Source organism: Ammodytes marinus, assembly GCF_949987685.1.
Source record: "Ammodytes marinus genome assembly, chromosome: 22".
NCBI classification, from domain to species: domain Eukaryota; kingdom Metazoa; phylum Chordata; class Actinopteri; order Uranoscopiformes; family Ammodytidae; genus Ammodytes; species Ammodytes marinus.
The window spans coordinates 20,220,373-20,234,499 of record NC_137226.1 but is presented as its reverse complement, the minus strand read 5'-3'; the positions used below and the strand labels follow the sequence as shown (position 1 = coordinate 20,234,499).

The following is a 14,127-nucleotide window of genomic DNA, read 5'->3' as shown; positions in this document are numbered from 1 at the left end:
AACCCTGCCAAGATGTTTTGGTCAATTGCACCCATGTTTTTAAGAAATCTTGCTAATTCTCCAGAGACCTGTGTAAGTCAGGCCCCTGAGGCCATGTAGAAAAATGGTGTTGATAGTCAAATTTGCATAAATTGTTAAATTAGCTGAAAATATTTTTATGCGGACCTATATGGTCCCGGAGGCTTTTTAGGGAACCGGGAACTGAGCCTAGGTGAGAAATATCAAGTCAATAGTACTTCTTCTTCTGATGATGATTGCTATGGCAGTTGGCATAAAGGAGCATTACCGCCACCTACCGCATTGGATCGTGATAGGTCACAAACCTACTGGTTGAGTGTTTACCTATCATGTTGAGTGTCTTATTAGGCTTATTATGTCCTTACCTGAGTCCTATATTGCCTCTTCCTTTACCCAGACCGAATGTGTTCCTGTATATTATCAAGATGTCTGTCTGTCGGCAACCTCCAAATGCACATACACTATTGTCAAAAAAAAGGAAGAAATTGGCATTAAGAAAACTAGGAGAAGTCTACAGGATGTTAAATTTAATTTAGTATAAAAATAAACATTTATTTCCTCCATGTACGTGCTTGAGCTCCCTGTCACCTCACTTTTACCTGTCTAAGGAATTGTCATATTTAGTCACGTAGACCACCTGCATTCCTTATTTTATTTTTTATTTTCTACTAAGGCAAGCCGAGACTTCCCACACATGTAACACACAACATTCAACACAGATATGCATATGTTACTATACATAAGGGGAAGAACTGATACAAAACATTTACAATATACATTAAGGCAAAGATGTGTGGTTGCCAACACGTGGCAAGGTATCCTGTGTAAAACAGAACTTCAGGGAAACAGTAAAAAAACATGAAGCGGACCCGTACATCCTGCAGTGTCTACAGTCAAATAACTCACTAATAAGGCAGTGATTTGTAAAAATGATTGGCGATCATCTGATCTTATATTTTTTGACACAAATGCCATACTAGAGGGGCACATCATTTTGGCAAAAATTCTAATATCTACTATCTTAATGTAATTTGTGACCAAACCTTTTGCACATTTTCCTACATCAACCTGTGGGCTACTATTATACACTGCAAAGTTACATGATATGGCTGTGACTTCTAATGTGCAGTGCTGATCTCCAAAAGACAGGGACATATGATGGAAGAATGATCATACATACTGAGCATAGTGAATTGTGAATAATATAACCTTGGTGCTTTTGTGGCCATACTTGCAGACGTGAGGGAACCGACTTCAGCACAATTCCAAAACGATTCACTCTGAATTTAGCTTGATTTACGTTGACCAACAAGAGAAGACGTCGTAACAACTAAAAAGCCTCCTCACAGTGACCTCTCACAAGTATTGTCAAATCACAATTTTTTTCCAAAATTCTTATTTAAGTCTTAAAGAAATATAAGTCAAAGTGACAGCGGATTCATTTCTACCATAGTGGTTTACAAAAAAATAGGAAAACATGCTAATTAATGCTGGATTTTAAGTAATATAATGGTGAAACAGTGGTCGAATTGAACATCTTAATGTGTTACAATGTAATTTTCCTCTTGAATCAATTAAATGAAGTCTCATGCAGTCACAATCTGAAGAAAAACAATAGAAATCATAAGGAACATTGCACAGTAGTGTTTTGATGTATAGACAACGAACATGCCATAGGAGTTGAGTTCACACTTCCACAATGCACATTTTAATATTGTGCAAAAGCTTGTTGCATACAGCAGCGTTATTAGTGTCAATCCCTTTATGATAAAATAACATCTATAAAGTATATAAAATAGGATAGTAGCATTGTTTAAGACTTCCATAATTCTTGTCATGAAATCTATCTCATACCCAAGGGTTAAGATCACCGGTTTAGATGCAACAATGACCTTTCACGTCGAAATGTTTTGGCTTTAGCATTCAAGCAGGTGCAAACCTAAACTGAAGAAAGAGCTAGAAAAGCAAAATATGTATAGAGATGTTATTCCTAAATCAGGCAAGTTCAACGTGATTATGATAATAAGTGTTAGAAAAATGACAACAAGGAAAAGTGATTGATATTATGGGCTCTACTTTCATGGTAGTAGCAGCGCAATGCTTTGTTGGATTTTTACCCTGTGATTTGTCCATCTGTTTGTCCATTGTTGTGCAAGGTGTAAAAGCTTGAGATGATTGTTGAGATTTTGTAGTTCAAAACTTTGCTTTCTAAACCTCTTTTGACGTAGTGCTGAGAATGGGACGTCTGCAGACCTGGGACCAGATGTTTTTAACAATATATACGAACAATTTCTCAATTCCGACACATTAACTAGCATTCATAGAAACCCAATGTGTGTGGTGAGAATGCAGAATCATGCCTACCCAAGACCATGGAGTCTCAGGTGTCTGTAAACCAATCAGTTAATGATATTCAAAAGTGGAGATTAAAAATGAGATGAGAGAATTTCGTTGAGATTGCTTAATGCTTTTTTTTACTTTTGAAGTTTTGAACACTGCACCTCTATGGAGCGCCAGATGCACCTTTGTTGACCTCGTGCACATGCTCTTTTTGAGTGTTAACTGTTAAGAGCTTTTTCTCATTGTTTCTTACGAATGCAACATGTGTTTTTGACTCATACGTAGACAGCCTTTTCAGATAATAAATAAATTCCTAATAATCTATCACACGTTTCTTTATATAACTGCAGAAGTTCATTCATTCATTCTGGCCTGTTGCGTCGTCTGAGGCCGGACACGGGCTGCTCCGCTCCAGCCTCCTCACTGTTTGTCTCAAGTGAGTCCTCCAGTGAACACATGAGCTCAGAGTCGTCCAATACATCTCTCTCTTCCTCCTCTGTATCTTCCTCCTCCTCCTCTTCTCCCTCTTCTGTCTCTCCATTTTCTGGTAAGAGCTCGTTCAAGTCTTCAGCTTCTGTTGCAGCCTCATCCTTAGCTTCCAAATGCTCTTGGTAGATCTTTTCAGAAGCCTCCTCCGTTCCTGCATGGGTCTGCTTGTCCGACAGAGAAGCCTCCGTTGCCGCGGTTTCATTGGCTCCCAGCGACTCGATGAGGTCGTCCAGATTTCGTCCACAGGATGCCTCTGAAAGTCACAAAAGTAAGAGTGTAAAGTGAACTAGTATTGGATAATCCACAGTGAAGATACATCTGGAAATTGTCTACTATAGGAAGTTGTTTCTTCTTTTGTAAATTATTGTAATTTTTTGTAAAAGGTGTTGAGAGGAACTTTCAGTTTGTGTTCATTCTTGCACCCCCGTTGGACAAAAGCGGTAGTGTTTTTACTACGCCAGCTGTTGTTGTTCCTGGGTGAGTGTATACCCATCACAAAGGCATTAAGAAAAACTATATAAAAGTAGCAGTCTATGCACTGATGGTCTCTTTTGCTGAAACAGTATCTCACTAAAGTGAGTACACCCCTCACATTTCTTCAAATATTTCATTATATCTTTCAATGGGACAACACTAAATAAATGACACTATGATACAATGTAAAGTAGTCAGTGTACAGCTTGTATAACAGTGTTCATTTACTGTTCCCTCAAAATAACTTGACACACAGCCATTAATGTCTAAACTGTTGGCAACAAAAGTGAGTACACCCCTAAGTGAAAATGTCCAAATTGCGCCCAAAGTGTCAATATTTTGTCTTGCCACCATTATTTTCCAGCACCGCCTTAACCCTCTTAGGCATGGAGTTCACCAGAGCTTCACAGGTTGCCACTGGAATCTTCTTCCACTCATTCATGACGACATCACGGAGCTGGTAGATATTAGAGACCTTGCACTCCTCCACCTTCCGTTTGAGTATGCCACACAGATGCTCAATAGGGTTTAGGTCTGGAGACATGCTTGGCCAGTCCATAACCTTTACCCTCAGCTTCTTTAGCAAGGCAGTGGTCATCTTGGAGGTGCGTTTGGGGTCGTTATCATGTTGCAATACTGCCCTGCAGCCCAGTTTACGAAGGTTGAGTGCACTTGCTCAGGGTCATATCCAGAGGTTGTCTTTGGAAAATAGGCCTAAGAATACTGTCAGCATTGCTGCAGGTCTTGAAGGGGTGGGGGGGTCAGCCTGTCAGTACTCAGACCATACACCGCACTCTGCATCATACTGGTCTGCATGGCTGTCGTCCCAGAAGGAAGCCTATTCTAAAGATGATGCAAAAGAAAGCCCACGAACAGTTTGCTGAAGACAAGCAGACTATGGACATGGATTACTGCAACCATCTCTGTGGTCTGATGAGACCAAGATAACATAATATGATAACGACCCCAAACACACCTCTTAACGACCACTTCCTTGCTAAAAAAGCTGAGGGTAAAGGTTATGGACTGGCCAAGCATGTATCCAGACCTAAACCCTATTGAGCATCTTTGGGGCATCCTCAAACGGAAGTTGGAGGAGCGTAAGGCCTCTAATATCCACCAGCTCTGTGATGTCGTCATGAATGAGTGGAAGAAGATTCCAGTGGCAACCTGTGAAGCTCTGGTGAACTCCATGCCCAAGAGGGTTAAGGCAGTGCTGGAAAATAATGGTGGCCACACAAAATATTAACACTTTGGGCCCAATTTGGACATTTTCACTAAAGGTTGTACTCACTTTTGTTGCCAGCACTTAAGACATTAATGGCCGTGTGTCGAGTTATTTTGAGGGTACAGTAAATTAACACTATCATACAAGCTGTACACTGACTACTTTACATTGTATCAAAGTGTAATTCCTTCAGTGTTGTCCCATGAAAAGATATAATGAAATATTTGAAGAAATGTGAGGGGTGTACTCACTTTTGTGAGATACTGTACATGCCACATGGTAACACAAAGCTGGTAAAAACTGTCCACATCACACATTTTCAGCACACTGGAATGAATAAACCATGCGCTGCAGCAAAGTTTCTCTTTATCTGAAAAAAATACTGTTTTCATTCACTAAATCATCCAGTCACTTCTATGCTGTGCTAAACCCAGGTTAGCAAAGCACCACTAGTTGAAAAATGGATGAATATTTGAATATATATGGAATTTAATTTTACTGAACTGTCCTGTGCTTTACAGTGTTTTCAATACAGAAGCTGGATGTGTTCATTGAACCAAAACACTTGAGCACCAGTTGACTTTGTGTTTGTTAAAGTGTCGTAGTGAAGTCAGCAGCTGTGCCGTTTGGTTTCAATGAATGCCTGCAGGTTGTGTCGCACCACCATCATGCAAACAATTCAAAGCTTGTTTGTACGATGGAGTCAAGTTACTGTATCGACAATACTAGCTTGTAACAATATATTGGTATTTACCGCCTGCCAAGTAACAATAACTAGTTGTTCAGAAATGCTAAATATGGGGTGTTGCCATCATATACAGTAGTTTGTCCACCAGAGAGTATGGGCAGGTTTTTCCATTTTAAAATGTTCAACATACTTTAGTCACAATTGTTTAAAAACTATATTAAAGCTATTCTTACCTTTGTAGAGTTTTTACACTTATTTTAAATGACTTTAAAATGGTATAAATAAGGTTTTTACACTCTAAAATGCATGGTAGACCCACCAGGAATAAAAATAAACAATTATTTCAGTCTCATAATATTAGGTGAAAACTACAACCAATCAAATCGTTCGGACCGAACGATTTAATTGGCCGACAGACCTGTCTGTTTGCCGTCTGCTTGTGTACCGCGCATTCGTGCACGCGCGTCCTCAACGAAAGGGTTTGTTTTGATTCCACGGCAGACAGTAGCCTAGCGAGTAGCGACCATTGTAGAAAAGGTTACAGTGTTGTTATTTCTTGTTATTTCTTACAGTGTGTTAAGCTGTGTTTTGTTTAGTGTTGGGCCGTGACGTCAGTCGGCCAGAGAGCCAGTTCAGTAAGTTTCCTTTCGCTTCTCCCTCGGTGAGATGTGTGTGAGCAAGTTGCCACAGTAAGCCATCATTCGTGTTTATCTGAGTGTAAATGTGAATCACCCGTGTGTGAGTATGTACATGTAGTCCCGATCGCTGTTATAAGTTATAGTTTGTGCACGTTATTAGCGGCTGCGATTCGCAAGTCGCAACAGCTGTTCAAACGTCTCCTCACGAGCGGAGTTTAAGCCTTTGTTCTTTTTCCGCAATCTATATGCGGCTGTGCCTGTGAAAGAAGGAAAATAAAGAGCGGATAAAACCCTACTCCTCCTCTCCTAGTGTCATTATAAGCATAAGTGGTGTTCTGGCCGACATATCTGAAGTGAAACCAGTGATACAAGCAGATCAGCGCGGTACCGGTAGCCTACTACAGCCACCAGTTTCTTCAGCCACAATATAACTCACTTTGTGCACGGAGACAGTATTAAGCAAGTAAGTCTGCTTGTGTAGCCTAAATTAAGTTTCTTCAAAAACAAAACAAAAAAACGGGGATAGGAATGAGGGGGTGGGGCTGCATTGGAGGAAGGCGGGATATTATGATTGTGCTGAAATGCTCAAACTCACATCCATCCGAACTGCTTTAAGGATGCTTTTACATTTTGTCTATGTTATCACATGTTGATATATAATGATCACAGTGCTCTATTGAATTATGTCAGCATTTATCAAAATTAAAATTAAAAGTATAAATACGTATATACTATAATTGTTACATCATCATAGTTGTACATGTACGGTGTCCTTTGAGTTGCCTGAAAGGCGGCCATAAATAAAAATGTATTATTATTATTGTAAGGGGAGAAAAGTTATTGAACACAGCTGTGAAGTTATATATGCTGATATTTTTGCAAATTAGAAAAACAAGATGCCAAACACCTGGAGTGTCAATGTGGCAGTTGAAAGTTGCATTTCAAATTGTGGTTCATCATGTCCAAGCATGACATGCGGCATGAAGGGTGTGGCTGCATTGCCATCATCTTATTATCTAGCCTACAGTTTGCAGTCATGGATTTACAGTATATTGGAAAAATGCACCGTCTATTAGCATGCTGTATGTACACAAGCTAACATTATAACTATGTTTTGTGATGCCTGAGCTCATGAGTCCAGCCGGATCACTTACAAGTAACAGTGTGAAAACTGAACTCCTAAATCAGACTAGAGAAAAACACTGGATTATTTAAAAACAGATCAAATACATTCTGTGAAAACAGCCAAATACAGTGCAGCAGCCCACCGTTGATGTTGAGGGGCGGACAGTCCATTCCTCTCTTCTTCATTAGATAGCGTATGGTCTGGAGCTGCGACATGATCTCGTTCTTCTGATCCTGAGCCACTGACTTCACACTGAGGAGAAGAGAAAGGGAAAACTACATAAGAATAAAAATAACATTATTTCAGAGGAGTTACTCTGGGCATGTAACAGGAACAATGCCTCATAACTGGAGAAGAAATCATTTGTAATTACTAGTTGGCTGGCTCAGACAGTATGCTGGTTAGCTTAGCATGATGCGTCATAGTTACTCGATCAGGTTGTTTGGTTCATTTGGTTGTTCAATATGCATGCTAATTATCCGAACCAATTGTTAGCATGCTAGTTAGCCTGATATTAATGCGGTAGCTAGAAGTGTTTACTTTGTTGATAGCAAAGGTGGGAGCTGACGGGAAGTATTTGGTTGTTGCTCGGTGGGTTGAGCAACACACTGCCGGTGAAAGCGCCAAGCTGGTCAACTACGTAGATGGGTGTTAGCTGGTTGCAGTTGGTTAGCATGCTAATGATCATGCTAGTGATCTTGTTGAAAAACCTGCCATTGCTAAAACAGAAAATGTATAGAGACAATAGGGGACCGAGTAAAGTGAGGATCATGTTTCAGAACCACAACTTTTAACACAAAGCCTGTAGACAAAGGCGTGGCCCGCTACAGCTGCAGACCGAAGAGCTTGACAAACTGACTGACCAGTTAGTGATGGGGTCCAGCTGTGTGAGGATGGAGTTGAGCATCCTCTCTGTCTGCGCTAGCCTTTGTTCCAGCTCGTTCAACTGGTTCTCTGTGTAAAAACAAATATGTACACACAGGGGGAAAAAAAAAACGTGTGTTAATTACCTGTGGTAACCAAATATGTTTAGCCAGAGAGAACACAGAGTCACACAAGTAGATACTCTCTGTACTACACACCTGCCTCTGCTGATTTTTTGGCTCCTTTTACAACTTTGTCCTTTTGCACCTGTTCATCTGCAGATTTGATCTGCGGGGTTGAGAAGAATAAAGCCATGCTGTGAACACTTTGCACTACTCCGATCGCCTTCTGTAAATGTACTCATTATTTTGGTGTTGCAAGCGCTTACCTTCAAAAACTTGTATGCGGCGAACACCCCCACCCCGATGGCGTAGAGAGGCATCAGTGTGAAGACGTAGCCCTTGTTGCTGTTGGACTTGAACTTGTCATTCTTCAGCTCCTGGTCCATGAGCTTCTTCATCTGCTGCATGCTCTCGTGGGTCTGGGCTGAGCCGGGCCCGTTCATGTTGACGGACTGACCTCGCGCCGAACCCGGGCCTGCTGTGAACAAAACACATCATCATGAAGGCCAACAGGTTTATGTGAAAAAAATACTGGCCATGAGCCGTCCCAAGCACGAGAGGACCATACTTTGCATCACTCACAGTGTGGGACTTATAAGTACCAATAATCCAGAAAGTAATAGGCTTACATTACATATACATATCATGCTTGATGCTTCCTTTCCGAGTGTGAAAAGAGTCCAAAACTAATATGAAATCATCCCACATCTTTCTCCTTTTAAAAGGTGGAGACGGCGATTCTGGAGAAAGCTTGTGGTCAAAATCGCTTTTGTAAAAATCAGGGAGTATCTCCTTGGTATGTCACTAGCTATGATGGGTCCCCTTATTTTACATACCACTTGTGATTTACTGTGATTTGATATCAAGCGTGCTCTAGAATCGCTCACTCCACCTTTAAAGGAGAAGAAGTGAATGTGTGTGGATGACTATACATTTCTATCCTTCATCAATTTAAATGTGTAATGTAGTTGTGAACAGTGGACTGTACCTTTACTAAATGGGTTTCAATGGACTTAAATGTCGTTGAGCATCAGTGCACAGCAACACATTGAGGTGTGCCACACAATCGAAAATCCTATCTCTGTTGACCATAAACAGTTCTGTAATGACCTTTATTTGGGGGAACGTTTTCTGTTCACGCGACTGCTCATCATGCAACAGTGGCGAGAATGGGCGAGACTAATGTGCGCGAGGCTAAACCATGAACATATTTTTTTTTAAACTAAAAATGACATATGGACAGGCGCGCAGGGAGAATAGTAGGCTACTGCTAATGTGTGTCATTTCCATATGTTCCATAAGCGAACAAAATATTTCCTACCTTTTTTGGCATGGCGGCTGTCAAATCTAGATTCCTGCTTCGCTCCAACCCCACCGCCGACGCCAACGAGCCTGGGCAGGACGAGAAACGTTAAAAGCACGGCCGTGAAAGCCAGGGCGACTTGTTGTGATGTTGATAGAACCATCCTCCCAGCGAACCCAAACACACTGCACTAGACTGCGGCGTGAAAAGGAACAACGGCAGCCTCTTAAAGTAGTGTGCTACACACACGGAGACCAGTTCACTTTGCTCCGTCAGGCTAATATACAATGAAAACAACGAGTAAAGACCTAAATCCAGAATGTTTGCCTACTGACAGCTATGCTCTGGTCAGCTGCGATAACATGAGCAGGACTTCCGGGTAGAACGCTTTCAGGATAAAAGCGTCAACCGAATAAATAAAAGCGGCACAAAATTGTAAATGTGATTGGATAATTTTAATTGTATTAAAGCCTAAAGTATTTCATATATTTTAAAATACCTAATTTATCATTTTTAAACAGCCTACAATTATATTTTTGATAACTTTTAGTAATGATCTAGACATAGGCCTAATGATAGGCTATGTTAGATTAGCTTTATTCCAGACTGGTAGCCTACTTGTCCGCAAGAACAAAATAATAAGGGAAGTTTGACTTCTTATCCTCCTTGGTTTTCACAATTAAAGTAACACTCTTATTAGAGTTAAACCACGTGATACCATAGGCTGCTGCATGCCGTAGGCTAGCCTACTAAGAACGGATTCTAAGCAATTGCTGCATACAAACACTAGAGGGAGACATAGGCCTAATGACCTGATCATCAGCATACTGTACCAGGTGATAAGCCTTTCTCCCAACATACATCCAGTCCTACACTGGTTTAGCTGTCAAGACAGATCAAACATAGCCTGGTGCTACCAGGCCATTGTAGCCCATAGACATAATAAAGGTTGCTGGAAAGCTACAGCGGGCCGACATAGAGCAAATCAGAAAAGTTTAAGCGAATGGGGGTGGGCTAATAGGGAATTTTTTAAACTTATAGATATCATTATGAAACTTTGCAAGTTGATTACTGACATTAAAACAACAACTTTTTGTATTACAGTATTTACCAAAAAGTTTGAATAAATATGAAAAATCATCAATAACTTACTCATCCATGCCTTCATCTCCTCCCGCCTTGACTATTGTAATTCACTCCTCGCCGGCATCAGCACCACCTCCATCAACAGACTCCAACGTGTCCAGAATGCAGCTGCCCGTCTCCTCACTCACACCAACTCGTGGAACCACATCACCCCAGTCCTCAAAAAGCTCCACTGGCTCCCCATTTCTTTCCGGATCAATTACAAACTCCTGGTCCTCACCTACAAAGCCCTCAACCATCTGGCCCCCCCATATCTCACTGACCTTCTCTCCCCCTATCAACCCCCTCGGGCCCTCAGATCCTCCTCAGCCAGTCTCCTCTCCACCCACACATCTAAACTCTGCAGCTTTGGTGACAGAGCTTTCTCCAGGGCAGCTCCCAGGCTCTGGAACAGCCTCCCCCAACATATCCGTGACTCTGAGTCCCTCACCATCTTCCAGTCCAAACTCAAGACCCATCTCTTCTCCTCTGCCTACCCCTAGTTCACCCACCAACCCAACTCTACATGACATTTTTGTTTGTTTATTGTTTTGTTTTTGTAAAGCGCTCTGAGTGAGAGAAGAGCGCTATATAAATAAAATTTATTATTATTATTATTAATGATGCGTAAATTTGCATATCTGCAAAGCCCCAAAATCTAGATGTTGGACAAAAGCAGAGTCAATTTGTTTTTAAATTTTGAAAACAAAACAAGTGTCCAACTGCCTGAAGCTTTTCCTAATCACAGTTCAAATTTGATCAATAACCCATAGAAAATGAATTTTTTGCACTGTTTTTTCCAAGGGAATGTCTAGCCGTTTCCTAAAATACCAGCTGGAGACTCCAAAAGGACACTTTTGGTCCATGGCACATGAAATGTAACTGTGTAATAAAAAAAAATTCTATGGGTTATTGATCAAATTTGAACTGTGATTAGGAAAGGCTTCAGGAAGTTGGACACTTGTTTTGTTTTCAAAATTTTAAAACAAATTGACTTTGTTTTCTTCCAACATCTAGATTTTGGGGCTTTGCAGATATGCAAATTTACGGATCATTAGTAAGATATTGATGATTTTTCATATTTATTTAAACATTTTGGAAAATACTGTAATACAAAAAGTTTTTGTTTTAATGTCAGTAATCAACTGGCAAAGTTTCATAATGATATCTATAAGTTAAAAAAATTGCCCATTAGCCCATCCCCATTCACCCCCATTCACTTATAGTACAGGCATTTTGTGAGAAAATATGGGTGGACCTCTCAAAAATTGCAACAGAAACCATTTCAACTGTTTTTGACTCATGAATATGTAATTAATAACATACTAAAAGTCTTAAGGAATCCAAGTGGTGGAAAGTTATTTTCTAAGGGGTTTCTTAACCATACCTTTATGTACATTTTCGGCTTCCTAAAGTACTGTTTTATGGTAGAGGGGATATGTGCAAAATTGTTAACCTTTTCAGAAAAGCTTGAAACTTCGTACACTTATACAGTTTGGGGCTCTGAACATTTTCAGATATTAAGCCATTGCAAAATTGAATCATGGTTGCCATGGAGACCATTTTACTTTCCGCCATAGCCTAATTATGCATTTTTCATCATAACTCCTGAACCAAACATAATACCACATAACTAGTGATGTCTAACCCTATGTTTTCATGGTCAGGGATTACTATGATACCACACAACATCAGAAACAGTGAAGGTCAATAGTTAAGGGTGAATCCAATGTTATTTTTTTTAAATTTATACATAGGCTACATTCTTTTCTGATATCCACACAAATCGTTCATTACTGTCCATATCAACCGACAACTTTGTTTAACAAGAGATATGGTACAATGCATGTGCAAATAAATGATTAACTATGAAGTCATAATATTCATTTGATTTAACTTTCTTGCCATAAATGTATTTAACGTTTTCAAGATAACCATGTCAGGTAACGCTTTATATTAAGGTTCTTGTTATAAGCCTTAGTTAATAGGTAATAAGGACCTTATAAGATGCTTATTAACATTATAAGATGCTTATTAACATCAGTTTGTGTTAATAAGACTATATTTAAGTGTTAATAATAACACAATAAACATGTTTACTGTGTGATTATAAGACTTTTATAAGCACCACTATGAATATTAAAACACGTCGAAACGTGTGCCCTGTATCAGGCAAACATGATGAAGGTAAAGGCTCGTGAGCAGGGCCGCTGCTACGCTTTTGGGTGCCCTAAGCAGAAATTGTCAGTGATGCCCCCCCCCCCACCCCACCAAAAAAAAAAAACACCCGGGCGCGAGCAAATTTTTTTTGCCCTTGCAAGATCTCTGCGACTGCTTTTTGGCACATTTGCCAGCATTTACTAACAGAAAGAACAGCTTAACTTGTGAAAAAACTGCCTTTGCAAAGGAATTGAGTGATAGGATCATAGACTGATTATGAGATAATGGGCCCCTGGGCTTACACTCTTAAAGGGCCCCCCACTTGTCCCTATCCAGTCAGGTACACTGAATTTTCTACACGGATACATACAATTAATGGCAAAAACATATTAAGGAAGTCAGTGTTTCCCACAGGATTTTGTGGTATTGTTGGAGGAACCCTGTACCTTGTTGGGGGGTGGGTGGAATTTTGTTTACCTTTTTAAAGTAAAATGCATCAATCTGGTGCACTTTGTGAGGAAATTTTAGAGACTAGAGAGATATCAAATCCTGAGATGCAGAAGGAACATTATTTTTCAGATTTTTCTTAAACAGGTAGCACTCTTTACTCTGCAACTGTAAAAACAGTAGATTGGTCTGCAGACCCATGTTCTATGATGGAGGGGCCCATTTCAACAGATAAAGGGTGGATATGAACAATTTAGAATTCACACATATAAAGTTTATTTGTGTATGTGTGAGGGGGCCTTCAACCCCCTTAGACAGAGCTACTAATGGTGTTGTTTTTAACTTTCTTTTGTATTTCTCCCCTACTAGTTGAGGGGCCCATGATGATTTCTATCTTGTTACATTTTAATGAGTATTTATATTTAGGCTATTCCTTTTTGGACCCTGTTATTGACATGAGTGACTGAGCTCTTTGACTATGCAACATGAAAAGTTACTATCAGTATCTCTGGCTAAGGGCCCCCCTGAGCCCTTGGGCCCCTGGGCCTGTGCCCGGTGTGCCTGTGCAGTAATCCACCCCTGGATAGGTTACACAATTAAGAAAAAACAACGATGGGCCTGTTCATAACTAATTTATATATTTTTTGTAATGTAATGATTATCATGAACTTTAAAAAAAAAAAAAACTATTTTGGGGGGCCCCCGGACCATCTCTTTTTCCTTTTTAAGAAAAAAAAAAAAAAAAAAAATTATAATTTTTTTTTTTTGGGGTGCCCCCCCCAGGAACTTGGTGCCCTACGCAGTCTGCGTACTCTGCGTATAGGGAGCGGCGGCCCTGCTCGTGAGCGAGCTCGTTACTAAACTAGAAGCCTATTCAATAGTCCTTGCAAGAAGCGAACGAGAGTACCCCCTGCCGTTTCCAGGGATACATTAGGCCTACAACAGAGCAGTACAAAGAGGAAAGTATTTGTTTTATTTTTTCAGCGACTACTCACTGTATAGCCTACTACCCTGGTAAATATTATAGGGGGGTCGGTATAGCCTATTTGTAAGAAAAAAAAATCAGGTGTTTTTTTCTAAATGAACGGAATATCCATGCATGTCC

At 40.2% G+C, this 14,127-nt stretch overlaps 1 protein-coding gene across 1 annotated transcript; it reads right to left on the bottom strand.

Annotated features, from left to right (window-relative positions):
- Nucleotides 1-768: 768 nt before the first annotated feature.
- On the bottom strand, nucleotides 769-9,603 carry LOC307268273 (uncharacterized protein). The gene is made up of 6 exons (XM_080050835.1): nucleotides 9,309-9,603; nucleotides 8,254-8,465; nucleotides 8,084-8,153; nucleotides 7,865-7,955; nucleotides 7,144-7,253; nucleotides 769-3,100 (listed from the first exon to the last, which is right to left on the bottom strand). The coding sequence occupies exons 1-6, from the start codon at nucleotides 9,451-9,453 to the stop codon at nucleotides 2,721-2,723; spliced, it is 1,008 nt and encodes a 335-aa protein (XP_079906961.1). The 5' UTR covers nucleotides 9,454-9,603; the 3' UTR covers nucleotides 769-2,720.
- Between the last annotated feature and the right edge of the window lie 4,524 nt (nucleotides 9,604-14,127).